The 12,662-nt window shown below is 39.2% G+C and overlaps 1 protein-coding gene across 4 annotated transcripts in view; it reads right to left on the reverse strand.

The window, feature by feature from the left end:
* Positions 1-12,662, reverse strand: part of DGKH (diacylglycerol kinase eta) — a 173,830-nt gene that overhangs the window by 26,654 nt on the left and 134,514 nt on the right. For all 4 annotated transcript variants that reach the window (XR_005826393.1, XM_040583978.1, XM_040583977.1 and 1 more), the window contains 7 exons: positions 10,273-10,407; positions 8,344-8,461; positions 7,318-7,428; positions 7,070-7,166; positions 4,397-4,504; positions 1,251-1,364; positions 828-962 (listed from right to left, as the gene is read on the reverse strand). Coding sequence is in view for 3 of the 4 variants with exons in the window: in XM_040583978.1 (XP_040439912.1) it covers positions 828-962; positions 1,251-1,364; positions 4,397-4,504; positions 7,070-7,166; positions 7,318-7,428; positions 8,344-8,461; positions 10,273-10,407 (818 nt within the window). In the remaining variant the exon portion in view is untranslated. The remainder of the gene's footprint in view (positions 1-827; positions 963-1,250; positions 1,365-4,396; positions 4,505-7,069; positions 7,167-7,317; positions 7,429-8,343; positions 8,462-10,272; positions 10,408-12,662) is intronic.

Below are 12,662 nucleotides of genomic sequence, written 5' to 3' on the forward strand. Positions count from 1 at the left end.
AATGAAGTGAAATGTAGGGGGTTTTAACTTGGTATAAAGAATAAGTTACTACTGAAAGCTCGCTCTCTATCTCTTCTTCATTATCCTCAAAAAGTGTCTTCCAAAACAATAAGAACACAAAGACAGTGATAATACAAGCACATTTTGTGCAGACAGCAGGATCCAAATCTGAAACTAATACAGGATTCAAACTTAAAAAATGGTGGGGAAATTGAAAAAAAATTTACTCAGAGTTCAAATGCCATTAACTCCACCCTAAATTCAACATCCAGTTAGTAAGCAGACAACTGAGGGGCAGTTACACCTTGCATACAGTAATCCTAGACAAGCATGAACTCTCCAGTGTCACTCTTGACTACGTTCCACTTGTGTCTCTTCTGTCTGAGATGGGGTTGTGGGGGGGAGGAAGGATTATTAGGAGAGAGACATGAGAGACACCTGCAGAAAGTTGTTCTGAAAAATGGACATTTGCTATTTATGCAACTGTGCTAAAACTTCCAGTATGTGATTGTGTATAATACACCTAGAGAAGAAGAAAGAAGAAAAAAGAGGAGGACAGAAGAGAGGAGAAAGAAAGAATATATAATTTTTTAACCATTTTTTTATGTATATTAATAAGAATACAGGAATAGCACTCACAAAACTGATAAAAGCTTTTTCATACAAAAGAGCAATGATCTTGCTTATTATAGAAATTATGTAACTGTAAGTAACTGTATGTTATATAAATAGTTATAAAACATTTTTGTAAGCACTGTTTTGTTCATATTATAACTGATCAAGTTAACCAATGTCAGTATTTTGTAATACTTGTTTATGCAACATACTCTGTCTCGCGTTAGCATCTGAGCTCTGTTTTTATGTATGATCTTAATAACTCCTGGGGGCTGGATCCATGCCTCTCCATCGACTTGCACAGGAACCCCTTCATCACCAAGTATGGTGATCTTTACTGACCGACACTGGAAAAGAACAAACACATTATTTTACAGAGCAATAAATACGGATGAAACCAGCAGGCCATCTGAATTATGTTGATTACTAGGAGCTGTGGCTTCTCTCCAGGACTGTCTCAAGGATGAAGCACTTTTATACTTCATTTATCATTGAAGATAATTTGTTTCCCGTTAAAATTATAACAATGTCAGCGCTTTATTAGTGTATAGGGTGGTGGTCATAAGGAGTACTGCTGCTTCACAGCATACAAACCGCTGCCAACCATGTCACGTGCTTTCAAGTAAGAAACAAACCTGGGCTATTCTGTGGTGCTGGAGTTTGATGACTCTTGAAACTGCCATCTGCATGCTGCCAAATACAGCAACAACTTCTAAGATTTTATCATCAAATGATGGAGCCCCAAATATCTGCAAGGAAAAGAAAATACTAATTTTTGATCACATGTTCAATGAAACATATTCTTTTACTAATTCATTTGCAACATTTTAATGTTCTACCTTATTTACTGTAGAATAACTACACTGTCTCTCAAAAATCATAGGAGTGAGACAGCATAGACAGTAGGCAAGTATTATTTTAAAACAGCAATGCTAATAGCATTTCAAATATCTGAATGACGAAGCATATCCTTATATAGGAAGGATGGCATGTTTCAGCATGTAGACTAAGAAATGTTTTTCAAGGCAAGATGAAAGGCCAATTCAAATCTCTGCTTGGTGAATGTTCTTAATATCCAAGAGGTTCTTGAAGTTAAGAGGCATAATGGTGTCTTTTTGCTCAGAAGTGCTTATCTTTTTATATTCTGAATACTCTGGAAATAAACACACGAGTCCACACTCCACTTTGTTAAACACAGCTTTCATACTGAAGAGGATTTTGTTTGCGCTGTATACAATTATCCACTGTAAATATGAAAAACACTTCTCTACGGAACAAACATCCTGATATCCAGCCAAGATGGTGAATTTCCACGAGCTTACACAAAATTCGAGAAGTCTCACACATGCCATTGCCACCTGGTGTCCTGCAGGGGAATGCAGCCATGCCACAGCACAAGTCTTAAGCTGAAGTTCAACTGGGTCTGGCAGGAGATACCATACTAAGGTCACCTGAAGTTTGACCATTTCATCCTGATATGCATTAGGGAGCAACAAGGAAGAAAAATCAGAAGGAAAAATCACTCCAGTAAGAGTTTAATGGGTAAAAGGATGACCTTTCTGAGCGGTACTCAGACTACCTCAGTTGGCACCTTGGGCAGAGTAAGATGCATCAGAGACACCTGAGACCAGACCAGAGAAAATCCCTGAAAGGAGCTCAAAAGCCACAACTAGTCAGGTCCTGTCCTCTGATCAAGGATTTCCTGGAGGTGAAGAACAAGAGAGTGCAGATCCAGGACAGTGTAATTCAGGTAGTGTCTGCAGCAATGGCTCAGGGAGGGAGAGGATGGGTAACAGTCTGAAGGACTTTGGTCCCTGCTGCCCAGCAAACCAGCAGAAGCCTTCACCCTAGCACAGTAAGCGGCGGCTTTGTCCAGGAGGCTGAAGAGGTCTTCTCAGGGAAAGGGCTGCACAGCACAGTTGCTATAGTTTAGTGTCAAATCCAAGTGGCATTTCCCTTCAGAGCATCCCAGCATTGCACAGGTAGCTCTTGAGGAGGTAAGATTCCAAGAAAAAAAGCGCAATTTTACTGGGTCAAAAGGTTTCCCCATCTGAATTTTTCCAGTTTCCATGGAAATTTTTGTGGGTTTGACATGAGGATGTGAATGTCTTGAAAAGAGCAAAGACAGTGATTCCGTTATTCAAAGGTAAAAAGTATGGAGTCTTTGATCCAGCTTTAACAATTTAAATTCAATTTAAGTGACACCTACAGGGCTAGTTCCCCATGGGTTAAGAAAAAGTAGCTATGTTTCATTTATTTGGTGCTTCCGTTTTAGCCAAAGGATGGACAAACCGCAACCCAGTCTGCTGTGTCTCTCATGAGTAAAACATATCTGCACTGAAAACCAGCCTCTTTTTTTAAAGGTGACTGAATCTCTATAGATCAATATTTAAGAAACAACTCCCTTCCTGTTGCAGGTCATGTTTCCAGCCTGTCTTCTGGACACCAAAAAAGCATGCTTGAACAAGCCCCGCTCGAGTCGGTTGATGTGCATCTGCCCTCCTTGGCTCACCGCTAATGTTTCAGGAATACTTGCAACTGTCAAGGCAACATCTTTCTTTTGTCCAGATAAGCAGAACCAGCAGCACTTCAGACCACCACCAACTCTGATGATCAGTCACTCAAGACTGCACTAAAGCAGTGAATTATGCTCCTAACTCCATCCAGAACAAATACATCAGTTTGCTGACACTTCTGATCAGCGGAAGACTAAGGGTATCAGTAAAGCTGCTCCAAGATACAGACATTTGCTACACACCAGTATGACAGCTAGGAGAGATCTTCTCACTCAATGAGGCAGTCCAGGGAGAAAAAGAAACTCCTGAACAGGAGCTGAGCAGGTGTTAGAGATGCTTTCAAGTTATGAATATGTACACCGAGTATATAAAAACTTCAGATATCCATAGCCAAATATAACCATAACTGCCATCCTCTGACGTATACCATAAATAAGAAAAGGACACTGAAACATGATTCAGTATTTTTCCTGACTTTCATATATATATGTGTGTGTGTGTGTATATATATATATATATATATATATATATATATATATAAGCAAAGGATAATAATACACAAGAAACCAAAATAATTTTGGCAAAAATATCCTGGGTTGCCTACATTAAAATCACAAGCTAATTTGCAACTACAGTTTTAGGTGATTCAGATCTCACACACACTAAATCAGGACATGCAGAATTAGGATAATCTGCTCATAATTACAACTGTTGCACTGTGTGTGAAGTGGATGGCAGCAGTAAGACTGCTCCAAGCTGTAAGACATTTAGGTATACGTATAGTGTAATGTTTCTTAGGAGATATAAGGAAGAACAAAAAAAAAAGTATCTTGAAATATTTTGGAAGCTCATTGAAAATAATATTTAAAAAAAGAGATTACTACCCCCACTAAATTATCAATCACTAAATACATCAGTCCTCATTTTCTAAATCACCATCCCTTAGTCCAAACCCATTTGAAGAACAGGAGGAAATTCAGGTATAAACTGCGAGTGATTGTCTTTGTCCACCTTGCTTATTGTTAGAATATAGCAGAGAAACCTATGCTTTGACAAACATTATTTACAGGAGTTTGTAAAACAAGATAGAGAGAAATTATTCATGTCTCTATAAAAATTCTCATAGAGCCATTTAAAAAAATCATTACGCTTATTATGAACATTTTGCTGGAATGGACACAACAGAAGGCAACAGTGAAAAATCATGGGATATATTTTCAATAAAAGAATTGCCCAGAAGGTTACTTCTCTTTAATGTTACTCACATCATCTTCTTTGGTTCCACCCCAGAAATTAGTCCCACCAGCATAGCTGGGAATGTTTAGCACAGCTATGCCCTGCAGACTTGGAAGGGGGATGTACTGTCCGTCACACTGTAATGGATAAAAGCTCATTCAGTATATAAATCATGTGATAAAATAATCAGCTGTTTTTAACACATGAATCTTCAACAGAGCTGGCAGGGGAGGGCAGAGTCATTAACAGGTTTGACACAAGACCATTCCCTCCGTGCTGTGAAGCACCTCTAACACAAACCTGTTCTCCGCAATCTTAGCACCAATTTTTACAGAGCTGAAAAACAGGTAGGTACTACATGCTGCAGCAAAATTCCTCATGCACTCAGACTGTGATCTGATTATCAAGGATCAAAAATCTTTTTGCAATGAAAGACCTATCTCCCTGCATGCACACGGTAAGATCACCATGGATGTTACAAAAAGCTTCACTCACCCATTCACTAACTATATCAGCATTCCCAAAGTTGCAATACACTTGTTATTTAGGTAAATCCATTAAGCAGGGGTGGGGGGGGTGGAATTAAAAAAAAATATCCAAGAACATTTCTGGCATAACCACAAACATGTAGCTAAACGTAAGCACTGTTAGCATTGTATGCTCGGCTTCCTGTAAAAATAACTTCACTCTCCTCCCAAAAGTGCAAAGGCAAATCCAGGACCGACCCCACAGTCATTACCCTGGCCATGGCTAGGAGTTGTTAATTTGCAGATAGGTCACTCCTATGACTGACTGTTCAGCCCTCCTTTTTTACCACTTTAACCCCCAAAACCCATAAGCAACTCCCAAGTCCTACTCAACATGATCACAGGATGATGTGGGTCAGTCTCACCCTACTTATGGCCAAGAGTAAATTTACAGAGTAAATTTACAGACATCAGTGAAATCGTCCTTGACTTACAGCACCACAACTGTTGGCATCACCAAGGTGAGCCCAGTGATCTCAAACCAGTCAACTTGGAGTCAAAAGTGCAGTCCTGCAGCAGTGCCACAAGGAAATGGCACTTGAAGCAAGTTAGAAACATAAGGTCATAAATGCTGGATGCCGGTATCACTTTGCGGATCATGAATTTGCAAGTGAAATTGCCTTTAAAGAAGACTGCTAGATTACCGCAAGTTATCAGTCCCACAGAAGGATCTTAAAATTACACGAATGAAATAGAAATCCTCAGGAAATAAGGACGAAATTTGTACCAATTTTATCAGGAGGAGAAAAACATGCAAAACTATTTCCAGAATGTGTTTAGTGCTCTCTTTTTATATCTCAGCAACAAGACAGAATGTAATATTTTAATAAAAAAGTGACAGTATCCAAAATATGCTGTGATATTAATAGATGATGCACAGTCATTTGCATTATAGTAGAGGTCTGCCTCCAGTTCCTAAAACTGATATTTTTAATTTTCCAATGCTGTGCACTCATCATATGTTTTAGCATAAGGCTATTATTATGTAAGGTAATACTAAATATGAAATTTCTACTTGCTGGTTTACTTCCGGAAATATGAAAAAAATAATTATGGGAAGGTCAGATTTGAATCTTATTCAAAAGATCCTTAAATTAGAATTCTATCTGCAGCATACATAGCGTTCTTTCCTGTCATTATATTTGCTAACTACTGCATAATTCCTTGATAATTACTCAGTCCTTAGATAACAGCAATCTGCTGCTACCACACAAAATCCTCCTAAATCTCAGAAGACTGAGAAAGAGTTCCAGTGACTTCAAATTATTCTTTCAACTTAAAAAGTTATTTTCATGTAAGTATCATGAACTTCCATATGAAATACTTAGCATGAAGTAAAAAGAGGGAATTATGTATGCTCCCTGTCAAAATCCAGCCTAGATAGTCTCTAGGTGAAAGTAACTGCAACCATCCCATAGTCTTTTTCTGCATTTGGTAGTAATTTATATCTCCTTTAAGTTCCCATTGCTATGAAGAAGACTTAGGTTTCATGTTAGAACTTAAAAGACAAAAACCAACTACGTTAAGACAATTTACACAGCGTTTGTTATTGCTGCGATCATACCTTGCTTCTTTTTGTGTGACTGTCTTAAACACCTATTACAGTCTCTACCAGTGCAGCTGGGCTTCTTGCAATGCGCATTCAGAATCTTCCCTCTTCCGTCGGGAATATTTTATTAAGATCATCTGTGTGCTCTCTCTATACATGTAACCAATCTTTCAGGGAGTTTAAAATGAACCTGAAGGATTACGACTCTTCTATCTCTTTCCTTCTGTTTAGAGTATGTTCATTTCTGTTATTAAAAGCAGTTATTAAAAACCTCTTATTAAGACCAGTCCTTAAAAACTGGTCTTCCCCTTTCATGCAGTGAACATTAAGAAACATACCCTACCTATACAGTATTTAAAAAAAACCCAAACCAAACCAAAACAAAACACAACAACCAGTAATTACAAGAAACAATATACTGGGTATTTTGGGATATTTAAGTACTGACATTTTACTCCAGAAAAACACCTAGGGAGCCACCTCTTACGTCACACGTTTTTACACAGTGCCTTTGACGTCAGCTTGGGCTGACACAAGAACTTCAAAAGGTTTCAAGAGGAAGACCAAATTCTTCACTACACACTGTGGAAGCAAAAATACTCATTCAGTCCCCAAATAAAAGTTACCTCAAGTTGAACTTTTTGTTCTAAGTTCTTGTAAGTTCTCTGCAGTAGCTCTTTTGTGCCAAGAACTCCATACCACATCATGTTTTTCGTCCGACTTCTGAAAACAGGTAAAACAAGACCCACGTATTGAAATACACATATTATGTCTTGTATTTGAAGGATGAGAAGAAGTTAAGAAACTCAAATAAAGAGATAAGGAAAAGAACATAATGGAAATGTCTTGCCTCTGTTATTGACATTTATAGTACCTGCACTTTTCAGGGTGCTCTTCTCGCTTGTTATTAAATTCTAGTGAAATTTTTGCATCTAATCCAATTCCAAAGTAGTTGTTCATGACACATTTTTCTGAATATCCCTCCCTGTTAGAAGAAAAGAGATAATCAGCTGTACATTTGTACAGTACCTGGACACACAGAGCTTTGACCGAGATTGTGCTTCATCTCAGAACAGATACATCAATCAAGAGATGTGAAGAGATGCTTCCTCCCAATCTCTCTGAGGAAACCCAACAGCAGTCAAAGAGACAGACTGGCTGGTAGCTCCTTTGCAAGTGTAAGTTACTTCACGTAGGGCAATGAAGAAACTGTTCCACACCGCCATCCAGCACATATCCTGACATTATTCTGGGTATGGTGGAGAACAGAGGAAAGAGCTGCCCCGGGCATGGCTCTGAGACAGCAGCAGCACACCAGGCTGAGCACCCAGGCTACCTTTAGGCATGCTGGTGCTAGATGTTTGGCTGATGCTGCTGGCACAGCAGTACTTTATTTTAGGGGAGCCATGGCTCACAACCCAGATAACATCCGTAAGTCTCTGCCAATGCCAGACCCAGTTCTGGGAAGCAGAGACAGCTTAGGACACAAAATTTCCACCTCACTGCTCCAATCCTTAGGGGAACACTCTTTGTCCTCTGCTACAAAGTGCCCAGACCTGCTTCAGCATCTTGCTGGCAGATAAACTTGCATTCAGACCCGTGGTTTGGGCAGGAAAATCCAGCTCTGAAGGACTGCTGTCCCCCTCCTCCCAGAGGAAGTGAGCAAGGAGTAAATGAGCAAATGTAGCCTATTATTTCTGCTGCTGCAAGACAATTTTGCACTACTCATAACTAAAATGGCACAATCCAACCTGTTTTCAGACCTTGAGGTCTACTGCCAAATGATAGCAAACAAGAACTTCACAATGAAAAGAAAAAAAAATACAAAAAGGCAAAAAAAAAAGCTTAAGAAGAGCAAACTGAAGCAAAACAGTAAATTTGGAAAAAACCCATTTCTTACAGGGAATCTGGATCCGGGTCGATAAATGGCGTAGCACCAAATGGATCGATGTTTGCTAGCAACATTTTGCTAATAATTGAACTTCCTGCAATAGAAGCAGCGAGACCAGCCCTCAAACCTGATTAAAGAAAAAAACAGAAAAAAAGTAACAAAACCCCAATTTGTGTCTGATAAACAGAGAAATATATACTGTCATAATATAAGCCACATACTGAGAGACAAAATTAATTAAATCCATATAGGGATTGACTGTGTTTCTATCTAAATTTTTACCTATATTGGCTATCTTTTCAGGTCTTTGGCTCCCTTGAGCAGAAAGGCAGCTATGCTGCAGTGCGGTGGCCGACTCTTCAGGTACCACCATTGAGAAAGAAAAAAAACAAAGAAAATTCAGGATTTCAAGCCAATACTCATTGGCTGGCATAGTAATTGCAGGGGTGACCTAACATCTAAAAAGACTACTAGAGCTTTTTATTTAATTTAATCTTCATCCCCAAACTGTCCATGATTCCCTTGGTCCTTTCCTTTGGAAATATTCCTAAGGAACACCCTTACCATTTCTACAACTGGTAGAGTCATAGCATAATTTAATTTGTGGAAAGATCACAGCGTTGCCATGCCTCCACCGACTAATATTGACGTCACTCTACAACACACTGTGTAATGTATGTAAACAAAGAAAAGTACTTTCTAAAAGCTTTCACTTAAATTGGCCTAAAGAAAAATGTCAGCACAGTTCCATTATGTTTTAACTATATTAATAAAGTTAATGAAAACAGTTTTACTGGTGCCCCCTAGTATTAATTGTATTTGGATAAGAACAGATTTTTGGTTTTCAACTGTTTTTACTGCACAACACCTTTGTGTAGTTTCAGTTACCACTTCCAGAGAGGTATCTACAGACACCTCTTATTCAGAAGGTTGTACTTCACATGGCTCTGTCCCTCAGCCCCTACACAGCCTCCACTGACGATATGGTGGATTCAGAGGGTGAATGATAGAAGAACTTGGGGATACCAGTGGATGAAAAGCTGGACATGAGCCGACAATGCGTGCTCACAGGCCACAAAGCCAACCGTATCCTAGGGTGTATCAAAAGAAGCGTGGCCAGCAGGCCAAGGGAGGTGATTGTCCCCCTCTACTCCACTCTTGCAAGACCCCACCTGGAGTACTGCATCCAGCTCTGGGGCCCCCAGCACAAGACAGACACGGAGCTGTTAGAGCAGGTCCAGAGGAGGGACATGAAAATGGTCAAAGGGCTGGAGCACCTCTCCCATGAAGAAACGCTGAGAGAGTTGGGCTTGTTCAGCCTGGAGAAGAGAAGGCTCTGGGGAGCATTTATTGCGACCTTTCAGAATATAAAGGGGGCTTGTAAGAAAGACTGAGAGACTTTTCACCGAGGCCCGTAGTGACAGAACAAGGGGCAATGGTTTTAAACTGAAAGAAGGTAGGTTCAAATTGGATATACTGAAGAAATTTTTTATGAGGGTGGTGAGATACTGGCAGAGGTTGCCTGAAGAAGCTGTGGATGCCCCATCCCTGGAAATGTCCATAGTCAGGCTGGACAAGGCTTTGAGCAACCTGGTCTAGTGAAAGATGTCCCTGTCTATGGCAGGGGGGTTAGACTGGATGATCTTTAAAGGTCCCTTCCAACCCAAACCACTCTGTGATTCTAAGATCCTGAATTTTATTTTTCGTCCTCCAGATTCAAACACAATGCTTTTTTACATCTGGTGTTGTGCCAAATGATCAGGAATCTTCTACAATTTTTTTTTCATTTCCTACTATACGATACAATACCAAGACGTGTATTTCAGTTCAAACAAATTCAGCATAGGAAGTAAAAAATCATTATCTGACAGCAAGCAGGGGAACAGAAGGCAATATTAAAGTAGTGCAAGGAACAGCAGATCTCAAAATCATAATTACCTGGGCAGATAATCCTAGTGTTAAGCACTGGGAGGTTTTCCTTGCTTGCAGCCAAAGCTGGAGCAGAGAAAGAGCCCGTCTGAGAATGGATACCTCGGCTTGTACGTCGATCTGGAGATCTTGGTGCAGTTTTAACTGTGTAGAAGAAGTAAAAGTAAGAGCACTAATTAGAACTATTATGGCTTTACCAAATACACAGTTTTTACAGCCCTGAAAATATTTCAAAAGCATTAAGTTAATCTGTTACCATTCTGTAAGAAATGTCTATTCCCCTCACACCACAGTTTTTCTTCCCACTACAGGGAAGAAAATTCAGAAACAGATCAACTGACAAGCACAAATTAAAATGAGTAAGTGTGCGTGGAATTCAATATGAGGCGTTCCCAACTTAAGTTTCAAGCTACTAGTGAAAGCTGCATTATATCCACCTTAAAATGCAGTATTTACTGCTGCAGTAAGCTTCTGATAAACATATTAATGAAGTAGTATGAATTTAAACTTAAATTCAATCTGAATTTATTTATAAATATAACTACATTATACAGTATATTATTATTATTTATAACAATTTTAGAGCTATTCTAACCTGTTGGCCATGGAAATACCTGATCAACAGCCACACTATTTGCTTCCTGCAGCTAAAATGGGTCCCCTGCCTGCATCAGGTTTCTGACAACAGCAGACAAAACCAGACATCCTTATCTACAGCCAAAATGAAAACTGCATGGGAAGGGAAAGAGCCATGTTCAGATATACTTGTCTTCTGCAGTTAGAGAGATCGTGGAGGACATCAGTTTCTCATAATCTTTTCTTTATCACAAAACCATCCCAGCAATTCCCAAAATAACTGAAATAACTTATTTATTAGAATTATCCAGAAGATTGATTAATGAAACCTTGAGACAGAGAGCACGGTTTGGTAGTTGATGTAATTGTTGGTGACAAAGGCTCAGGAAAAGAAGGGGAAGAAAATCAATGGGAAAGAGATTATTTTCACAAAGAGCAACTGGTAGCTCAGTGAGGCCAGGTATCCCTGGGCCACCCCTGGAGGTGATGAAGAAGGATAGGCTTTCCAAAGTGCTGATCTCAGGTGCTGTAATTTACTTTCTTGGCAGAACTTGCTTCATGCTGACTGAGAGAATATGCCAGTGCCTGTTTCAGCCAGGGGAAGTGAATCTTTGTGAAACTCAGCCCTGTCAGACATAGCCAGATTATTGGTGCCCCAGGGAAGAAAGTCTGGGTATCACCAAAGCATTTCCATGCCCATGTAGAAAGCTTTTGCACACCAGATGACCACAGACAATTTCCTGGCTACCTCTGCTCTACATTATCATGTGTTAAAACTACTTCAACTTAGGACATCTTCAACTTTCTGAAGAAGGTCAGAACAAACAATGAAATGATTTCTCTCAAATTCTGATTGATTCTCTCAATCTGATAGATTCCTCTCAAAACCGGAAAATTAATCTAGCAAAAATAGAAGGATTAGCACCAGGAAGCAGAAGAAAAACAGCACCATGAACATGGTGGGAAGGATAAAATACCCTTTTTTTGTGGCAGGAGGGGCACATATCAGTTCACATCAATCATGACAGCTCAGGCTTAGTAACTGTATGAAGACATTAATAGAAAGAAAATGCAGAGTGGGAAAATCTAGAGACAAAGGTAGTAACAAGAACCAGGGTTTAGAAACCATGTTCAAAACAATTTGTGCCAGGATTTGGGCATTCACTTTTTTTTTAAGTGATGATAATCTAGCATGGAACAGTCAATTAAATGGCAAATTCTTTACCCGCTTGTATTCCAGGAACAAGTTCACACACCTTTCTGGATTACTTGCTTAAGTCAAATGGAAATTATTAGATGCAGGACAGGAAAAAGTGGGTGAAATTTCCTGGACTGTTTTATATGAAAGGTCTGCCTAACAGCTCCTTCTGACTTTAACATCTGTGTAACAACCTGGCAGTTGTCACAAAATGCTACAAGTATTGCACGATAACAGTAAACCACAATGATTTGTATCTGTACACAACAAAACACTGTAATAACGTTAAAAAATGGAAAGAAATAAAAACTGCAAATGATATCTAACAAGAGTTGTTAAATATTTAGATGAAGGTAATTAACATATGGAAAAATACTGTCTTCATCAAATGACCAGGAAGATCCTCAGAGGGAAAAATATAATGTTCAGAACAAAATTAACGTTCATTTTTCATAATGCTACTGAAAAATTCACAACACTATACACATAGCCTGTTCTGTCTGTACTTGGGAACAAGGCAGTTAGATTAAATGGGAAAACCAACAGAGCAGCTGCTCTTTATTTGACAGAGAAGACTCTTGGGGATAACTGCAATAAAGATAAACTTTTGCTGTTCATGCTCTGA

This window comes from Falco naumanni, chromosome 2 (assembly GCF_017639655.2).
Source record: "Falco naumanni isolate bFalNau1 chromosome 2, bFalNau1.pat, whole genome shotgun sequence".
Classification (NCBI taxonomy): Eukaryota; Metazoa; Chordata; class Aves; order Falconiformes; family Falconidae; genus Falco; species Falco naumanni.